General features: G+C 30.3%; 1 protein-coding gene and 1 pseudogene across 1 annotated transcript; both read right to left on the minus strand.

Moving 5' to 3' along the window:
- Positions 1-6506: 6506 nt before the first annotated feature.
- On the minus strand, positions 6507-7106 carry LOC125833020 (protein METHYLENE BLUE SENSITIVITY 1-like). The gene has a single exon (XM_049512183.1). It carries the CDS (start codon positions 6993-6995, stop codon positions 6678-6680), a length of 318 nt encoding a protein of 105 aa, XP_049368140.1. The 5' UTR covers positions 6996-7106; the 3' UTR covers positions 6507-6677.
- An 8362-nt stretch (positions 7107-15468) lies between these two features.
- LOC125833033 (uncharacterized) lies at positions 15469-16814 on the minus strand (annotated as a pseudogene).
- Between the last annotated feature and the right edge of the window lie 1560 nt (positions 16815-18374).

Here is an 18374-nt window from a genome sequence, read left to right on the forward strand (position 1 = left end):
TTTACATCTTGGATTTACGTTTTTACGCTTGAGGATTACACATCAAGTTATAGGGCATAAGCCCTATGAATCTATATTTTTTATTTGCACTCGAGCAATTTTGGTTCGCCCCTCTTCAAGACTCACTCTAAAAATGTCTTGAAATAAATATTGCGGATCAGTCAGACAACTCACTACTCGACTTTAGTGATCCTACGATGCCAAATGGAAGGATCAAAAGATCTCTCTTGAGCTATTTCCTCTCATTCCATTACATTCTTTGGATAATTTATATCGAATCAATTGGATGTTCAACTAGGGCCTATATAAGTTATAAGATGATTGGATCTATTGATTAAAAATAGAACTGTGATAAAAAAGAATTTCAAATGCCAAAAAATAAACAAAAAGAAATATTTATCATTCAATATTGAAATGCATCACTTGTAAGATATCTAGCTTGGAACCTGAAAAAGTAAAGTCCGACTACGAGAGCCATAACCATCCACCCGGTTCTGAGCCTCGTTTCCTAAACGGGCTCATAGATTTTCATTCGGGGGAGAAAAATACACATTTTCCTCTTTTTTTCTCAATTAAAGTTTTGTCTAAATTAAATTTTTCTTGAATGATTTTTAATGAGATATCTAAGAATGCATATCATCAAATATGTGTACTCCTTTTCCTATAGATTTTTGGATAAATTAGCTAACTAGTCAAAATTTCTAACATAATTATTAAAAGTATCTACACTTTAAAATAATTATTAAAATGTCAAAATATCAATATTTTAGCAAATAAAATGTATCCTAATATAATTTATTTACCTTCCTTTTATTTTTTCAAATTAAGCCCACTTTTTTACTCCATTACGTAGGAGTGTGCAAAAATTGATTTAACCAATAAACCGAACCGAAAAAAACACTATTGGTTTATTGATATTGGGTTATTGGGCTAACGGTTTCGCAAAATTTTTTATTGGGTTATTGGTTCGGTTTTCGATTTTATGATTTTTGTTAATGGTTAAACCGATAACCCAATAAGACTATACTAAATTTACTATTTTATCCCTAGACCAGTAAACCCTAATTATATAACATTTTACAAATCCTATTACTTTAATCTCAGTATTACTTAAAACCCTAATTATTGTGCCATTCTGTAATTGCAAGCACGCTTCTAACTTGAATGTGCCAATTGCCTACACTTGCAAGAAAAATAATTGTTACTTTTATGACTATTACTTTCATGCCAAATGCTGGAAAATTCATATGGTTTATATGAAAATTTTCTTATCGTGTATATTAATATATATGAGTATTTTCTTATTGGTTAAATAAAAAATCGAACCGTTAAGTGTCATAAACCGATTAACCAAAAACCGATAAGAAATATGTTATTGGTTTGGTTATCGGTTGGACGTATTTACAAACCGAAAACCGATAAACCGAACCAATAACACATAAAACCGAATCGAACAGACCGATGCACACCCCTACCATTATGGGTGAAAGGAAAAAATAAAAGACCTCATTACCCACTTTTCTCTCTCTAAAATTTTTACCCAAATTCTATCATTTCTCTTTCTCACGATTTCTTTCATTATTTCATATCCTCAAGTAACTTAAACTTTGCAGTTTAAATTAAATTCCTCCATTTTTCTAAGAAATCTCAGAAATCATTCAAAATATTTCCAACCTTTGTCGAAGTGAATTCAATTGATTTGCCATTGTTTTCATTAGGGAAGAAAAAATTGAAATAATCGATTCGAATTTCGAAGTGAATTTGATTGATTTTGTTGAACTTCGAGATTGTCAGTGAGATAAAAACAATCAGGTATTCAATAACTGCTGATTCTTTAATTTGTTTGGAAGTGATTCGAAAATGGCTATTGAAAAAGTTATTCGAAAATGGATCTGGATCGTATTTTGTATGTTGGATCTTCACTTGGAGATCTTCATAAGTTTAACTTATCTGAATATTGGATTTAAAGCTTAAACCGTCACTGAGGTATTTAATTTGGGAGTTTTGCGTCAATATCTCATCCAAGACACTTTGTTGGACGACATTGACAATTTTTAGTTATCTCTTCAATGAATTGAAGTATTTTTGCATCTTTCTTACACACAGAAGAGCCCAAAGGAGATGAAAGTACAGAATCACCAGCCATATTTCAAAGTAAATTTTTTAAAAAAAATTTGTAATCTATTTGGGATACAAACTGTGAATGATTGAATTGTTTTGATTTTTTTTTTTGTATGTTGAATGCTTGGAATACTATATAATTTGGAATCATAATTTAGTAGGTGTTCTATGAATTAGTATAATATATTTTTGGAATACATAACAGATAAGAAATAAGCTTTTTGTCATGAAATACAATTTATTTGAAAACAAATTTTGATTGTTACTATGATTGTAAATTTGTATGTTTTGATGTCTGGAATACAAATTTTGTTGGAATTTTAAGAAAAAATATATGTTTTTGAAAAATATACAAATCAATGTTGTATCTTTTCTGAATGAACACGGATTTACATAAATATATGGATACAAATAATAACAAATCCATTTGGTATACCTATTGGAATGAATACAAATACCATTATACAAACTCAAACACGAAAACCATAATGAATACAAATACACATATCATACATATTGGAATGAATACCATTAATTACTTTTGAAATTATAGCCGATGAGAATTTTAAGTGATATGTTCATTTTTAAAAAAAAATTCTCCCATGATTTTCTCCTTTCTGTTATTAAATAATTGTATTATTTCAAATCAAACAAATAAAAAATATGTAAATCAAAAGAATAACAAACTAAAATATTGACAATTTTAATAAATATTGAAAATGTTGATAAGAGGTCCCATTAAATACTAAAATATTGACATTTTAAAAATTTCCCCATTAATTTTAACGAGGTACAATGTCTATTAACTAACCTTCAAGAGAGAATGTTATGAATATACTAAATTATGAATGTTTATTTGATACACCCACAACTTTATGAAACAACATGCAAGTAACTTACAAGCAGCTTGAAATAGCTTTCTAAAGACTAAAATAGTCTACGAGCAACTTTCCAAGAAGCTTGTATTCTTTTACTAGAAGGGAACCAACTTAATTCATTTTGTAGGAAGAAATACTCTCTCTCAAATTCTTTGGCTACATATATATCTTATTACTATGTATTTTATTATTATTTTACAACAAAGGGAAATAAAATAAGTAAATAACATTTTCTTCTCATAAAAGAATTCTTAAAAATAAAAATTTAATCTGTATTCTTTTTTCCAGTGCTCTCTATTAAAGTTGGAAATGCTATTAACCATTTTCAAATTTGTATAAAGGGTGAATGAGATCAGAGGCGGATGCAGCGTTGTATATTGAGTTTTAAAATTTAATGCTTACAGTGTAAAGCATAAATTTATGCGTAAGAAATCATACTTTCAAAGATTAAAGTAGTAAAATTTAAATTTCAAATTTATCCAATCAAAATTGTAGTATTTCCTATTTTCCTTATAAATCTTATATTATTTGGAATGATAATTATATATTCTCCCAAAATTATATTATTTGGAAGGATAAATTTTTTTCGATAAAACTCTAATCATATTCATATCTCTCTTCCTAACCTTCTTTATTGTTACAAAAATGACAAATTTAGTTAGACCAAAAATTTAGAAATCACTCACTTTAATAAATTATAGCCAACATTTTTGTAATACAAAAGGCATAAAAGGAACACCTCCCCTTGTGCAACCGGTTATATTATATACGTTCCAATTTCACTTTTGAACATATACAAGGGGTAATAGATTAGTTGAAGTGTGTAATCAATTTATTCAATCTTCACAATGTATTGATCTATTTTTTAATTAAAAAAAGAGAGAGAGAAAGAAGAATAATTGTCTAGCATATAGACCTTGAATAATGTGATGATAAAACAATCACATCTCACATACCACCAAAGCACACTTCCATTTGGAATCTAAGGTAGCGTTCACTTCAAAAAGTTGCAAAAAGTCGCATAGACACAACTTTTTCTCTTCTTTCATTAAAAAAAAGTATGTTTTGTAAAATATTTATAACAACTCTGCAAAAACTTATCTTTTAAGTTCTTGAATCAAAAGCCACCTAATAGGACTTGCCTTTGCAATACACAAATCAGATTGGACAGAAAACAAAATTTTGTTACACACCAACACGGACCGCATCTTTCAACGGAAGTAAGAAAGAAGCAACGGTTCGACTATTTTTCTACTGTTCCATTCAAGTATTGTATCTTTAGCATTCAACAGTCGGTTAAAAGGGAGTGACAAACAATACAACTACAACATTTCAGTCATGTACCAAAGGACTTGGAGAAGATGAAGAGAGAGTATGATCAGAAAATGAACCACGATGCATGCGGGAACATACATTAAGGCAGAGAGACATATAATAGGATATTGATTCCACTTAAAAGGAAAACATAAAGAGTACAAGTTGCAGTGAAAAACATACACCAAATGTACAATAGAGGGCAGGCAATAAGTACAAAGATTTCAGAGCTTGCAACACAAGGCATACAGAATAGATTTACCTGAACAAGACACGCCAGTCTTCACTCTTTAGCACTGCCATGTCTAACATGGAAACCACCTAATCTTCAAACCAATTGTATAACACCAAGCAAAATAAGGTAGATTAAAGGACTCATAGTCAACAACAAGAGAGCAGCATAACTCTCTGGTACCAGGAAAATGAAACTATAATACAGATTTAACCGAGAAAACCAGAGACGTACATGTAGAGATTGACTTCCACCAACAATATTTAACTAATGAAGCAGTAATGCAATTACAATCTAAAGATTATCATGTCCTTGCACAAACTTTGTATGATGCATGCTTAAAGTCCACCACCCATAAAAGGGAATGGTTATCCTTTTTTTTCATCATCCAGACAACTAGTGTGTGCACAATGTAAATAACTATTGTTATCCTCGCCAGACAAGAAATTGGATCTCACAGTCAAATACATATAATTAATCGAATAAGTTTACACTGACAATTTGCAACATGAGCAAAGTTAACATAAACAAGGCACATCACACACAGTAAAACCTAACACAGGCAGTGAAAATGTATTGGCAAAGCAAGCATGTGGTTCTAATCCAGCATTACAGCATAGATGAATAAATCTCCTAACTTCATCCAAGTAAAAACACACCAGAATTTACTGTGCAAGCAAATTCAACAAACTCCTTAACGCTTAGTGATGGTCACCAAAACTATTTTGAATGTTCTATGAGTTAATGGTGTAATATGTGGGCAAACAGATGACAAAAGATGGGGAAAAAACTACAAAGCAATAATAATTCTAACACAGGTCAACAAAAAGCTCTTAAGCATGCCATCTTAATGAAGTTTCTTTAACAACTTCCTCTCTATCGACATGGTCTTTCTGTTCGTTTCTCTTCAACTATGCCTAAGCACCTTAATATTTGTACCCAATCAAAAACATATCCGAGTAAGAAAGCAAACACAAGAGCTAAGGTGGCATCAACAACATTCACTATCAGTCTGTAGTTTAAAATTCGGGCAGGCACCCTTTTCCCTTATTATCCAAAGCAATACATCAAACTCTTCTGCCCTCCCAAAAATATCAGCACACAAGCAGATAATAACTCAAATTACACCAACAAATCACTAGATATAATGATATGCCACAGCTCTCTCCTGACAATGTGAATACATCAGAGCAGATTAAGCTACCAATAAGATCCTGTCTAGAAAACCAACGGAAGAAAAACCATCATAGTAAGCGAAAAATCACAGAGCCTAATCTGTAATTCTTGCATCAAGAAACAAAACTTTCCTAGGCTTCTCTTTTTCTTTTAATTTGTTTTCAACTTGAATCAGAGACTAAAATACAAGGGAACATTATAAAAGATATGACAACAATTTTTTCTTTTTTTAAGAAGGGATATGAAAACAAACTATTCGTAAAACAACAACCCTCCCTGGAAAACATAAGCAGTAGCTTCCAAATAACCAAGACACATAGATAACTATAGCAGAAGAAGCTAAACATGGATTCCATATTATCCATGCCCACTCTATCATCCCATTTAACATCAAAAGATCAAACTTTTGCACACCCTAATTTTAGCACAACCAGAAACACACTCAAATTACGCAATAATATGACCCTAAAGCTCTCTCACAACAACAATAACACATCAGCTAACTAAACTACCAAGAAAAATCCCACCAAACGTAAAAAGGCAGTAATTGTACAACAACAACAACAGACCCAATGTAATCCCATAAAAGAAAACCATACAACAACAAATCCAGTGTAATCCCACAAAAGGAAACCAAATCATCCAATCATAAGGATCCTTCTATCAAAGTATAAAACTTTTCCTAATCCCTAACCAGAAAGCTAGCTATGTTTTTCAAAAAAAAAAACATAATCAGATATATAAAATATATATGAAAGTAAACTATATCCAGAATAACAACCCCAGAATAATAAGCGCAGTAGCAGAAACATCCATACAAACCATAAACTAAGAAACATATGATAAAGATTACATCACCAGAAACAGAACAAACAAAGCAAAAGTGGGTTCGATATTATTCATATGATTCCCACCACCACAAAACTATTATCATCCCTAAAAAAAAGAAACAGAATTCACTTCTTAAGACTTCCACGGATACCAGGTTTAGGCTTGGTGCTTGATTCAGCAACACCAGTTGAATGAAGATTGTTGAGTTTTGCCTCATCAAAAGCAAGTTTTGGGTGTTTTGCATCATGATGGATCTTCATAGACTTGATATCAGGTGCAGTCACTTTGCAAAGAGGACATTCAAGCTTCGCATGTCCACCTTTTTCAATACCAGACCTGTCGGCTAACCCAGCCTTACCGCCCCCCCTGTTAGTCGTTGCTGCATCGATCTTTGCAGCTAATTCTTTCGCTGTATGCTTCTTTGGCTTTGCTTTTCCTGTCATGGTGATTGAATGGCGAAGGAAACTGGGGAGAGAAAACCCTAGGGTTAGTTGATTTTGTTTTGTATTGGAAAGGGGGAGAATGTAATGTATGTACGTATGTATTAAAGGGCCTTTTTCTCTTTGCCCTTGTTTTTACCCTTGCCGGAAAGAATTGGGATGATCTCAAATTTACTTGAGTAATTTATCTAATATATAGAAACATTAGGAGCAAATGACATAAATGGTCCCTAAATTATCCTAGTATGTCTAAAATGGTCCTTTAATTATACAGTTGACGGATATAGTCCTTTAACTATCCACCCTTTTGTCAAGTTTGGTTTTCATCCATTTTTAAAAAAAACTGTTAGTTAACACCGTTAATCTGTTAAGTCAATCTGTATTGACTTTCTTTTTCGTCATTTCTTTTGTCCATTATCTCACTATTTCCTCACCTTTTTTCTCAATTCTTTTCTTTATTGTCTTATTGCAATTAAGTCGTTGGTCGTTATTTCATGCGAGTTAAAGCAAAATGCAAAGTAGCGAACACAATTGAGAAAATATTGTGAGCAAAAATGCGATTCTATTTTCATGTTAATAATCGGTCATTACATCAATGAAATTGCATAAAATTGCAGAAAAATTCAAAAATCAGCAACTAAATTGAACTATAGTGCTCTGTTTTCAACAATTGTTGTGCAGAAAATAACTTAAACTACAACAAAAAATAGCAGCTACCAAACTTTGATCGAATTGCAGCACCAGAACACCCCAAAAAAAAAAACAGCTCCCAAAACGTCACCAAACTGTTGCACATACAGCTCCAAAAACGTCACCAAACTGCTGCACAAACAGCAGCACCAACCACCAAAAATCAGCACCAAACTACACAAAACACAGCTCCAAAAATGTCACCAAACTGCACAAAAATAGCTCCAAATTGAGAGAGAGTGTGTACTGAGCGACGTTTGTTGACGGTATTCATAAAAAGTGGATGGAAACCAAATTTGACAAAAACGTGAATAGTTAAGGGACCATATCCGTCAACTGTATAGTTAAGGGACTATTTTAAACCTACTAGGATAGTTTAGGGACCATTTATGTCATTTGCTCGTAACATTAACACCTTGTTTGAATGGTTGTTTACCCGTTTGTATTGTAATTACTCCTTAATTATACGAAATAGATTTTTATTATATTTAGAGATTAAAAATACTTCCTAAGAGATCATAAATATCCTTAAGAACTAAGATCAGCTCCAAATCCATCTCTATTTTACTCTTCATTCTCTATATTTGAAGAGTAAAATAGAAAATGGGAATTCCAACTCACCTCCAAATCACTCTCTATTCTTCAATTTAGAGAGCTTGGAGAATTACTATTCACACTATCTATTACACTTTTTCAATATTTTATTATTATTTCTATTACTTTCTAATTAACATATTATTTTACATATAAAGTCATTAATTAAATATCTAGTATTCATAATTCATTTTAAATGTAATATAATATTTAAAAAAATATATTATCTAATATATACTACTTTAATCTTGAATTAATAGTATTTTAATTTTTTCTAATTTTCGTCATAATATAATTTGATTTTAGGAAAAAAGGACAAATATACCCTCGAATTATCATAAATGGTATGTCAATACCTTTCGTTATATTTTCGGGTTGTGTATATCCTTACCGTCAATATTCCGGAACGTATATACCCTTAGGATAGACAGAGGGACACGTGCCATAATCTTAAAGGTCTTGCCAAATTTAATTTAATTTTACCCACAATTAAAAAAAACCCACCCATTTTTCATAATTTCAACCCATCCATAACCCGGTTAAAAACTCTCTTCTTCTTCCCCAATCTAAACCTAACTAAAGACCCACTCGTGTCAGTTCTCCCACAAATTAATTATTTTTCTTCTAGTCCTTCGAGCCCCGCGCATAAAAGATGAGCAAACACCATCTGATTTTACACTTCTTATTCGGTGTTAGCATAACTTCGTGCACCTTGTCAACACAAACAAGTTGTGGGCTGCTTCATTCTCTAGTTTCTATTCAAATATGGTGCTTGTTATGTGTTCCTAGAGGCATGAAAAACTGGATATGCAATAAAAGTTAGGAAAATACCAAAAGTTGTGGAAAGTTAAAAGTAGCTTTCTGATGGATTGAGTGTGGGAAGAGATTAAGACTTGGTGGTTGCTTTATAAGTGAAATTGAATTAAGGAATTTGAGTTTCATCATGTTTTTCCAATTTCATACATTCAAAATTAAAATCTTTATTAGTGATTTCAGTCAAATTAATTGAAATATTCTACAAAGGTTTTGTTGTTGAAGAAGATGAAGAATAATAAATTGTTCAAAGGGTTTCTGGAATAAAAATTCTCTTCTTCTTCGTTTGAATTTGTTGTTCAAATCTAAATGTTTGAAATAAGTCTTTGTTGCAGAAGTTAAGAAAAGAGGAATTTGAGAGTTTTGATGATCTTACTGTGACTTCTCTTTTGATTTTGGGTGCGTTTGGTTACAATTTGGGTTATGGATGGGTTAAAATTGTGAAAGATGGGTGAGTTTTTTTTAATTATGGGTAAGAACTAAATTAAATTGGACAAATTACTTAACTACATTCCTTTATTTACCTTAATATCCATTTATCCCTACTTATTTCAAAATTTTCAAAAATCCCTTATTTACCTATGTATCCCGCATGTATCCCGTGCACAACACTATGTATCCCGCTATGTGGAATGTATCAAACCTAATGTATCTCGTGCACAATGCTATGTATCCCGCTATGTGGAATGTATCAAACCTAATGTATCCCGTGCACAACGTTATGTATCCCGCAAACATCATTTTTAAGGGATTTTTGGTAAATAGAAAACTAGAAGGGATATGATGTTATTTAGTACTTATAATATGTGGTTCCTATAATTTATACAATTAAATTTGGATAGACCGTTAAGACCATGACACGTGTGTTGATGAAGAAGGAAGCTGACGATTGGAACATGTCCAACGAAGCTGACTGATGAGTTTCCAACACTGCTCTAGAATTAGAGTCGCACTAGGATTAGACTACTTATATTAATTAGGATTATATTATGACTAGAATTATATTATGATTATGATTATATTACGACTAGGATTAGATTATTTATAATTACATTATTATTATTATTATAGTAGTAATAGGTATTGTAGTAGGACTCTAAGTATAGTTAACTTAGGACTTTACAATTCTCTTCCTATATAAGGAGGTTGTAACTCAACATTATTTTCATCAATACAATCCTTGATTTCTTTAATCCTAGACGTGAGATTTCTACATGGTATCAGAGCATAAAAACTCTTTCGCTCTCTGAGTATTGATCACAAAAAAAAACAAAAAAAACACCACACGTTAAAATTGCTATGACCCATTCTACCAATACTATGTCGACCTCCTCACTTCACCAACTCATTGTCGCTTGCTCCATTAAATCTAAGCCAACAAACTACACACAAATATCCCAATTGATTCGTGTGATGAAACAAACATATCTCATCACAGAAAATGAACCAAGTAAAAACAGTTGTTCCACTGGACAAACTGCTGGAAAAGTTGTAGAGGTCGAGAAGGATGCAAAAGATAGTGACACCATTGCTGATTGGAAGGAGAAAGATGTGTTACTAAGGAGTTGGATCTCAAACACCTTGATCGAAAAAAAAACATGCACCTAATTGTGGGCTGCTCAACTACCAATGAGATGTGTGAATGCTTGAAAAAAACTTATATTCAAGCAACAAAAGTAATTTATTTTGTTAGAGGTTTAGGTCTAAAATATAAGACCTTTGTCATATTAGGTAAGGCACTATATTCCACTCTTAATCAATTTGTTTATGCTCTCACGAGTTTGGATACAAGGGAAGATGAAGAAGAGGTGCCACAACAAAACCACAACATGGTATTATCTGCTCAAAAAGGCAGGGGAAGAGGAAACAACAACATTAACTCCAGTGAAACAGGTTTCAAGCCTGCTAGACAGGGAATAGGTTCGAAGAACAGTCAATATGGACTAGGTTCTCTTAACAATAAAAGTTCTCAAAGTGAAAATAAGGAGAGGAATAATATTGAGTCATGTCAAATCTGTGGTAGGAATAATCATACTGATCTTAAGTGTTTTTACTGGTGGAACTACTCGTATCAATCTGCAGATGAACTATCACAAGCAACGACTATACATCACATTCATACCGAAGCATTGACAAAACAAGTTTTTGCTGGGTTTTTAAAGTTTTTTTTGCTGCGTATTCGAATCAAGCTAGGAGTAACCGTTTCCTCTACTCACTAACTTGAGGGGAAGTGTTGAAGAAGAAGGAAGTTGACGATTGGAACGTGTCAAAGGAACAGGTCCAACGAAGCTGACTGACGAGTTTCCAGCACTGCTCTAGAATTAGAGTCGCACTAGGATTAGACTACTTATATTAATTAGGATTATATTATGACTAGAATTATATTATGATTAGGATTATATTACGACTAGGATTAGATTATTTATAATTACATTATTATTATTATTATTATTATTATTATTATTATTATTATTATTATTATTATTATTATTATTATTATTATTATTATTATTATTATTATTATTATTATTATTATTATTATTATTATTATTATTATTATTATTATTATTATTATTATTATTATTATTATTATTATTATTATTATTATTATTATTATTATTATTATTATTATTATTATTATTATTATTATTATTATTATTATTATTATTATTATTATTATTATTATTATTATTATTATTATTATTATTATTATTATAGTAGTAATTGGTATTGTAGTAAGACTCTAAGTATAGTTAACTTAGGACTCTACAATTCTCTCCTTATATAAGGAGGTTGTAACTCAACATTATTTTCATCAATACAATCCTTGATTTCTCTAATTCTAGACGTGAGATTTCTACAACGTGTCCCTCCGTTTATTCCAAGGGTATATACATTCCAAAATATTAACAGTAAGGGTATACACAACCCAACAGTATAACGAAGGGTATTAACGTACCATTTATGATAATTCAGGGGTATATTTGTCATTTTTTCCTTGATTTTATTATTAATTTTCACTATAAAGAATACACAAAATTAAAATGATAAGATGAAAAATTTAATTTAAAAATACAATACATAGTATGTTAATTTAAATACAAGATAACAATACATTACATAACATAATAATTTAAATACAGGATAAAATACAATACATAACATAATAATTTAAATACAGGATAAAATACAATACATAACATAATAATTAATTTATCACATCAATAATTTAGTAATCCGGTAGGTCGTTTTCAGATTTAGCACTATTCGAAAAAAATTAGGATATGATCTAGAGAATTGTTGCGATTGTGGTTGTGACTGCGGTTGTGATTGTTGATTTCTTTTTTCAAGTATTAGTTGTTGTTCTCGTTGCAGGTAGTCACGAACATTTGCAATTATTGCAGGACCGTCACGTTTTTGGAGAAAGGAAGTGTTACATGATATAATGACTACATGTATTATACTGCACAACATGATAATTGAGGATGAACGTGATCTTAATGCACCAATTCAAGATATTGTAGAAGCCCCAACTCCAACAACATAAATGGTGGTAGATGAAAATCTCCGGTTTGAAGACATAAAAAAATTAAGGACAAAAATGCTCATTTTGAACTCCATAATGCATTAATAGAGCATTTATGGGAGCAACGTAATAATTTTGAAAATTGAGTGTTTATGTAATGCTTATGTAATTCTATTTCACTTTTATTTTAATATTTTCATTAATTTGTATATTATATTATATTTTCTTGCAATTTATGTTATTTAAAAATTTAGAATGAAATATAATTTTATATTAAATAAAAAATTTGAAAAAATAAAATTTTATATCACATGAAAAGAAATAAAGGATTTATGTTATGAAATAAGAAAATAAGAATGAAATAGAAATAATAATATAATATTGAGGAGAGAGAAAAATATTCTTTTTTAGAGAGTAAAATAAAGAATTGAATTAGAGTTGGTTGTCTGAAAAAATAGAAAACTCTATATTTAAAGAGTAAATTAGAGTATAGGGTTGGAGATGCCCTAACACCTCAAATTTTTGATGACGTGACAAATTACATGGGACTAATCCCTCCACTTAAACTGCCAACTAGACTTCCCACTAATTCATTCTTGCCAACCCCATCCATTCCCATCATGAAGGGTAACAATCTTGTAAACAAAAAATCTTATCGACAAATAAAATTTAATGGAAACCCATTGCTTGAAAACTAAACTAAAAAATCAATTGCTTGAAATTTTAATGGAAAAGATTTAATTTTTCTCTCAAATCTAGGTTTGATTTGGGAGAATGAATTGATGGGTTAGCAAGAATAGGTTAGTGGGAATCCTAGTTGGCAGCTTAGATGGAGGGATCAGTCCCATGTGGCTTGCCACGTCATTAAAAATTTGGTATGTTAACTCTTGAGGATATTTGTGGTCTTTTGAGATAACGGCAGGGGTATTTTTTATCCCAATATGTAACTAGGGGAGTAAGTGATCTATTTCGCATAGTTCAGGGACAATGTTGACCTTTTTCTGTAGTTTAAATACAATGTTTGTCTTGATTGTTACTTAAATTTTATTTTATCGTAGCATTTAAATCAATCGTTAGGTAACAACGAAAAGATTCATTTTATGTAGCGACTGATTTGGTGTGATCACGTCGTTGTCTTAATATTTTCTTCTCATTTTGTTTTTATTTATCATTTAATAATCATATTTATCTTCTATCCTAACTTTTAGTAGTAGTTCTACCTTGTACCCTAATTTTCTCATAACTTTATCATTCAAATTATGGATGTGTGATATTATATAACAACGGAGAATAATACAATTTATTCAATTATTATTTTCATTAAAATAATATAGTACGATATGATACGATACGATACGATACAATACAATACAATACAATATGATATATTATGAAACAATACGTAACAACCATCCAAACTAGCTGTAAAAATAAGGGGAGTAGCTTGAATTTTGTAAAATTTATCATCTATGCCCTTTTAAAATGTTAATTTTGGTTTCCCACTACGATGTCTACTTTAGAGTTCGATTAAATTTTGATTCGCGCTAAAAAATCTCACATTGAGGAGTAACGCGTTTTCTAACAAAAAAAAATGCTACTACTCAAATACATCATACACATCCTTCATCTTTTATAATTATTTATTTATATCTATGTATAGGTTTGGTTCAACAAGATTGGAGGTCTAAAGCCGAACTTTATAAAGAAGTTTTAATTTGTTTTCTAGATAATATTAAATAAATTGAATAATAACATATCTAGTATAAGTTTATAAGTGGTGTTTAGGGAAGATAGGAATCTAGGATGTATAAGACTGTAAACAATGATTTTTTTAAAAACTATATATTTTTTTCTTCATTTAAAAAAAAATCATTTAGTTTGACTTAGCATAGAGTTCAAGAAAATATATAAGAATTTTCAATATTGTGATCCTAAATTAAAGTTATGTTAAATTTATCAAACTGCCATTTAATTTTGTGGTCTTAAACATGTGTGAAAAACTTACATTAAAATGTTGCCAAAAATAGAAAAGGCTCATTCTTTTTTAAATAGACTAAGAGCCCGTTTGGATTGACTTAAAAGAGTAACTTTTTAAAGTGCTGAAACTTATTTTAAAAATAAGTAGTTATGTGTTTGGATAAAAGTGCTGCAGTTGAAAAAAAAGTTGTTGATGTGTTTGGCAAATAAGTGCTGGTAAACACTTTTTTTTTTAATCAAAATGTCTGAAATAGCCTTAAAGTTGTTAACATGATAAAAAGTTGATTAATTTAAGGTTTTTATACTTAAAAAAAATTAAAACAAAATTAATTTATATTTTACCTCCATAAGTAATAATATTTTTCCTATCATTCACATATTTCTTTATCATCACAAATTATTTATAAGAGGAATATAAATTTATTATTTAAGTTAATTTCTATGCGCAACTTATTGTAGATTTTAAAAATATATAATTTGAATAGATCAAAGGAAAGAATTAAGATTTATTTTAGTTACATTCATAATAAGTAATAATAATTGTCTAGCATTCACATATTTCTTTATCATCACAAATTATTTATAAGAGGAATATAAATTTATTATTTAAGTTAATTTTATATGTGCAACTTATTTTAGATTTTAAAAATATATAATTTGAATAGATCACTTGAAAGATTTAAGATTTATTTTAATGTCATTCATAAGTAATAATAATTGTCTATCATTCACATACTTCTTTATCACCACAAATTATTTATAAGAGGAATATAAATTCATATTTCAAAAATAAGTTGTTTGGTTCAAATACAAATATCAAAATGATAGAGAACACTTCACTAATATAAAAGTGAAAATACTCAAATAATACAAACATCAAACGTTACCAATTTCATTAGCAATCATGTCACGAAGCCCCATCCAATAAGTATCACTTTGTTCTTCCATATTTTCTTCTATATTGTTAGTGCTTGAACTTGTACCGAATTCGGAGTCAACCGATGGAATATATCTCTCATCCTCAGCCGTTTGAAATGCATCATCCACATTGCATTTTTGTTTAATATAATTGTGAATGGCCATAGTAGCAAGTACGATGTCCCTTTGCGTGTCAATGTTATAATAAGGCATATCTCGCAAAATAGACCACTTTGCTTTCCAAACACCAAATGTGCGCTCTACTATATTTCTACATGAAGAATGCATATAATTAAATTTTTCAATGTGTCCTCTTGGCTCACGCAATTGGCTTGTTGCACCACGACGAAAGTCAGGAAAATGATATCTCACATTGTCTCCTTTGTATGGAGCCATATATCCCTTCATATGTGCATATCCTGCATCCACTAAATAATATTTGTTTCCTAAAGGATGTGGAAAGTTAAGTTCACTTCTACGAAGAGCCTCACCAAATATACGACTATCATGAGCCGCTCCTTCCCACCCAGCCCATGCAAATGTAAAACACATATTAAAATCCACAACGACAAGGATATTTTGAGTCGGATAACCTTTACGTCCAATATAAGGTATTTGTTGACCTTGTGGCCATCTAGCTTTACCATGTGTGGATCATCACTTTCATCACCCCCTTCATTATTAGTATTAACGAAGTGCTCCATATCATCATTATCAATATCATTTGGTCTTTCTTCGTCAAAATTTACCTCAGTTTCAAAAAATTGGGGTTGATTTGAGGCACGTGCTCTTTTCCCCCGTAGCAACAATATCAGAAAATAATGCATCATAGCGAAATCATATGAGTGAAAGATCCTTATCCCTAAATTTTCTATATCGAATATCCTCCTGTAACAAAAGATAAAACAACAAATTTAAGTAAGTAAAAATGTAACCATTAAAGAAATAAAAAGACATATAAAACAATGTGAGAAATGTACCTTAATTTTTTGCTTCCACCAATCATCATCTGCCATAATTGTATTTTTGATGGCATCCCATCCTATACCTTATCCCCTCTCATCAATTGCTTCAAAAGAGTCCACTCGGCTTTCATGCCATGCCAATGATTTTTCATTTGTTTTTTTTTTATAACGTCTTCCCATTTTTTCATTGAATGCTTTAACCATATTTTTTCATCCATCTCTAGATAAATGAGTGTTTGGTCTATTTCCTTTCCTAATCTCTAATTCACATAAGTCTATAAGTTTGAGATGAGCATCATCATCTTACTTAGCATTAGCATTAGTTTGTGTTTCTGACATTGTGTAACTGATCTGAAGATGAGAATTGATAAGAAAATTGAAAATAACTACTTTCATAATTTTATATAGATGACAAATATATACCACACACAATCAAATTATATATACATAATCTAAAAAAAACACAAAACAGAAAATACACAAAACGAAATCAACTACAGAAGATGCACAAAAAAATACATAATAAAAAAAAATCGAAAGATAATCAAGAAAAAACTTAAAGTTTCACGCTGATTTCGTTTTTCCTACATCTGATATTATTGCTATCAATCGAGAGAAAGGAAGAAAGCTAATCGAAAGATAACTTACTTCAAGCTTTAGATCTTCACCCTTCAAATCGAGAGAAAAGGAAGAAGGTTTCAAGCTCAGCAGCCGCAATTGGGGAAAGAGATGTTAGGGTTAATTCAATATGGGCAATTTGGGAATTGTATAAAAGAATTAAGGGAAAAAAGGTAATATACTTGGTGTTATAAAGTGACTTTTAAGTTAAAAAAAAAAAGCAGCCCTCATCCTACTTTTAACTTTTGGCATAAAATAAGTCACTTTTGACTTAAAATAAGTCATTTTGATAATTGTCAAATACTCTAATAAGTCAAAAACTGACTTTTAAGTTTTTTTAACCAACTTAAAAGCCTATCCAAACGGACACTAAAAAGGGAAAAGTAGGTCATTTTATATAAATTAGATAGAATAATATAAAGTAAGAATAATAAAACATAGTTAAAGAATTTAAAAAGTTGATGTAATGAAACCGATATAATGTTGTGTTATTTCAATGTAGTGATAATTTGTTGCAATACTTGAAGAAACACCCAAAAATATTTTTTTATCTTTTTGTAAATAGACAAAAATAAATTTTGCGGAATGCATAAGATTTGATTGTTAGGGCAACGTTAGAATATTAAGAAATAATAAGAGAATAAAAATAGTAAAATGAGGGAAGAAAAATGAGACAACAAAATCATGTTAGGTGTTAGGATGTATAAATGAGACAACCACCCCACATTAAAAGGTAAAAAGTTATTATATTTCCTACTCAAAATATTATTTTCAAATATAATACTACGTGATAACTGTTTTTTTTTCCTACCTTATTTGTCTTATAGTCGAGTTGGCCTTGTCTGTCAATCTTAATTGTATTAAACATATGGAAAATAAATAAATTACATAAATAAAATCTGAAGAAACATGATTTTATAGATCAAGATATGCGGGTATAATTTTGTTCCTCCTTTGATTTTACTCTCCTAAGATTTATTCATGATTCGAGGGCCATTAGTGGCATATTTCTCGAACTAGATGATTTAGATTTGACCTCTACATGAATATTCCATAACTTTTGTGGAATATATCGAGATGCCTTTTTAAGGGAATTTAGTACCCTTTATATAAGCATGAACTAGGGTTTAGGGTTGAGTAGCCTCCAATAATTCTAATTGAAACTGAACACACCTTCTAGAGTCCCAATTCGAATTGAACACGTCTTGTAGAGTCCCACAAAATTTCAATGTCTACATACCTTATTTGTCTTATAGTCGAGTTGGCCTTGTCTGTCAATCT

The sequence above is a fragment of the Solanum verrucosum genome, unplaced genomic scaffold (genome assembly GCF_900185275.1).
Source record: "Solanum verrucosum unplaced genomic scaffold, falcon-dt-bn FXZP01000070.1, whole genome shotgun sequence".
Taxonomy (NCBI): Eukaryota; Viridiplantae; Streptophyta; class Magnoliopsida; order Solanales; family Solanaceae; genus Solanum; species Solanum verrucosum.

Coding starts and splice junctions, on each gene's coding strand:
- LOC125833020 (XM_049512183.1), bottom strand. CDS start 6,995: ATGACAGGAAAAGCAAAGCCAAAGAAGCATACAGCGAAAGAATTAGCT.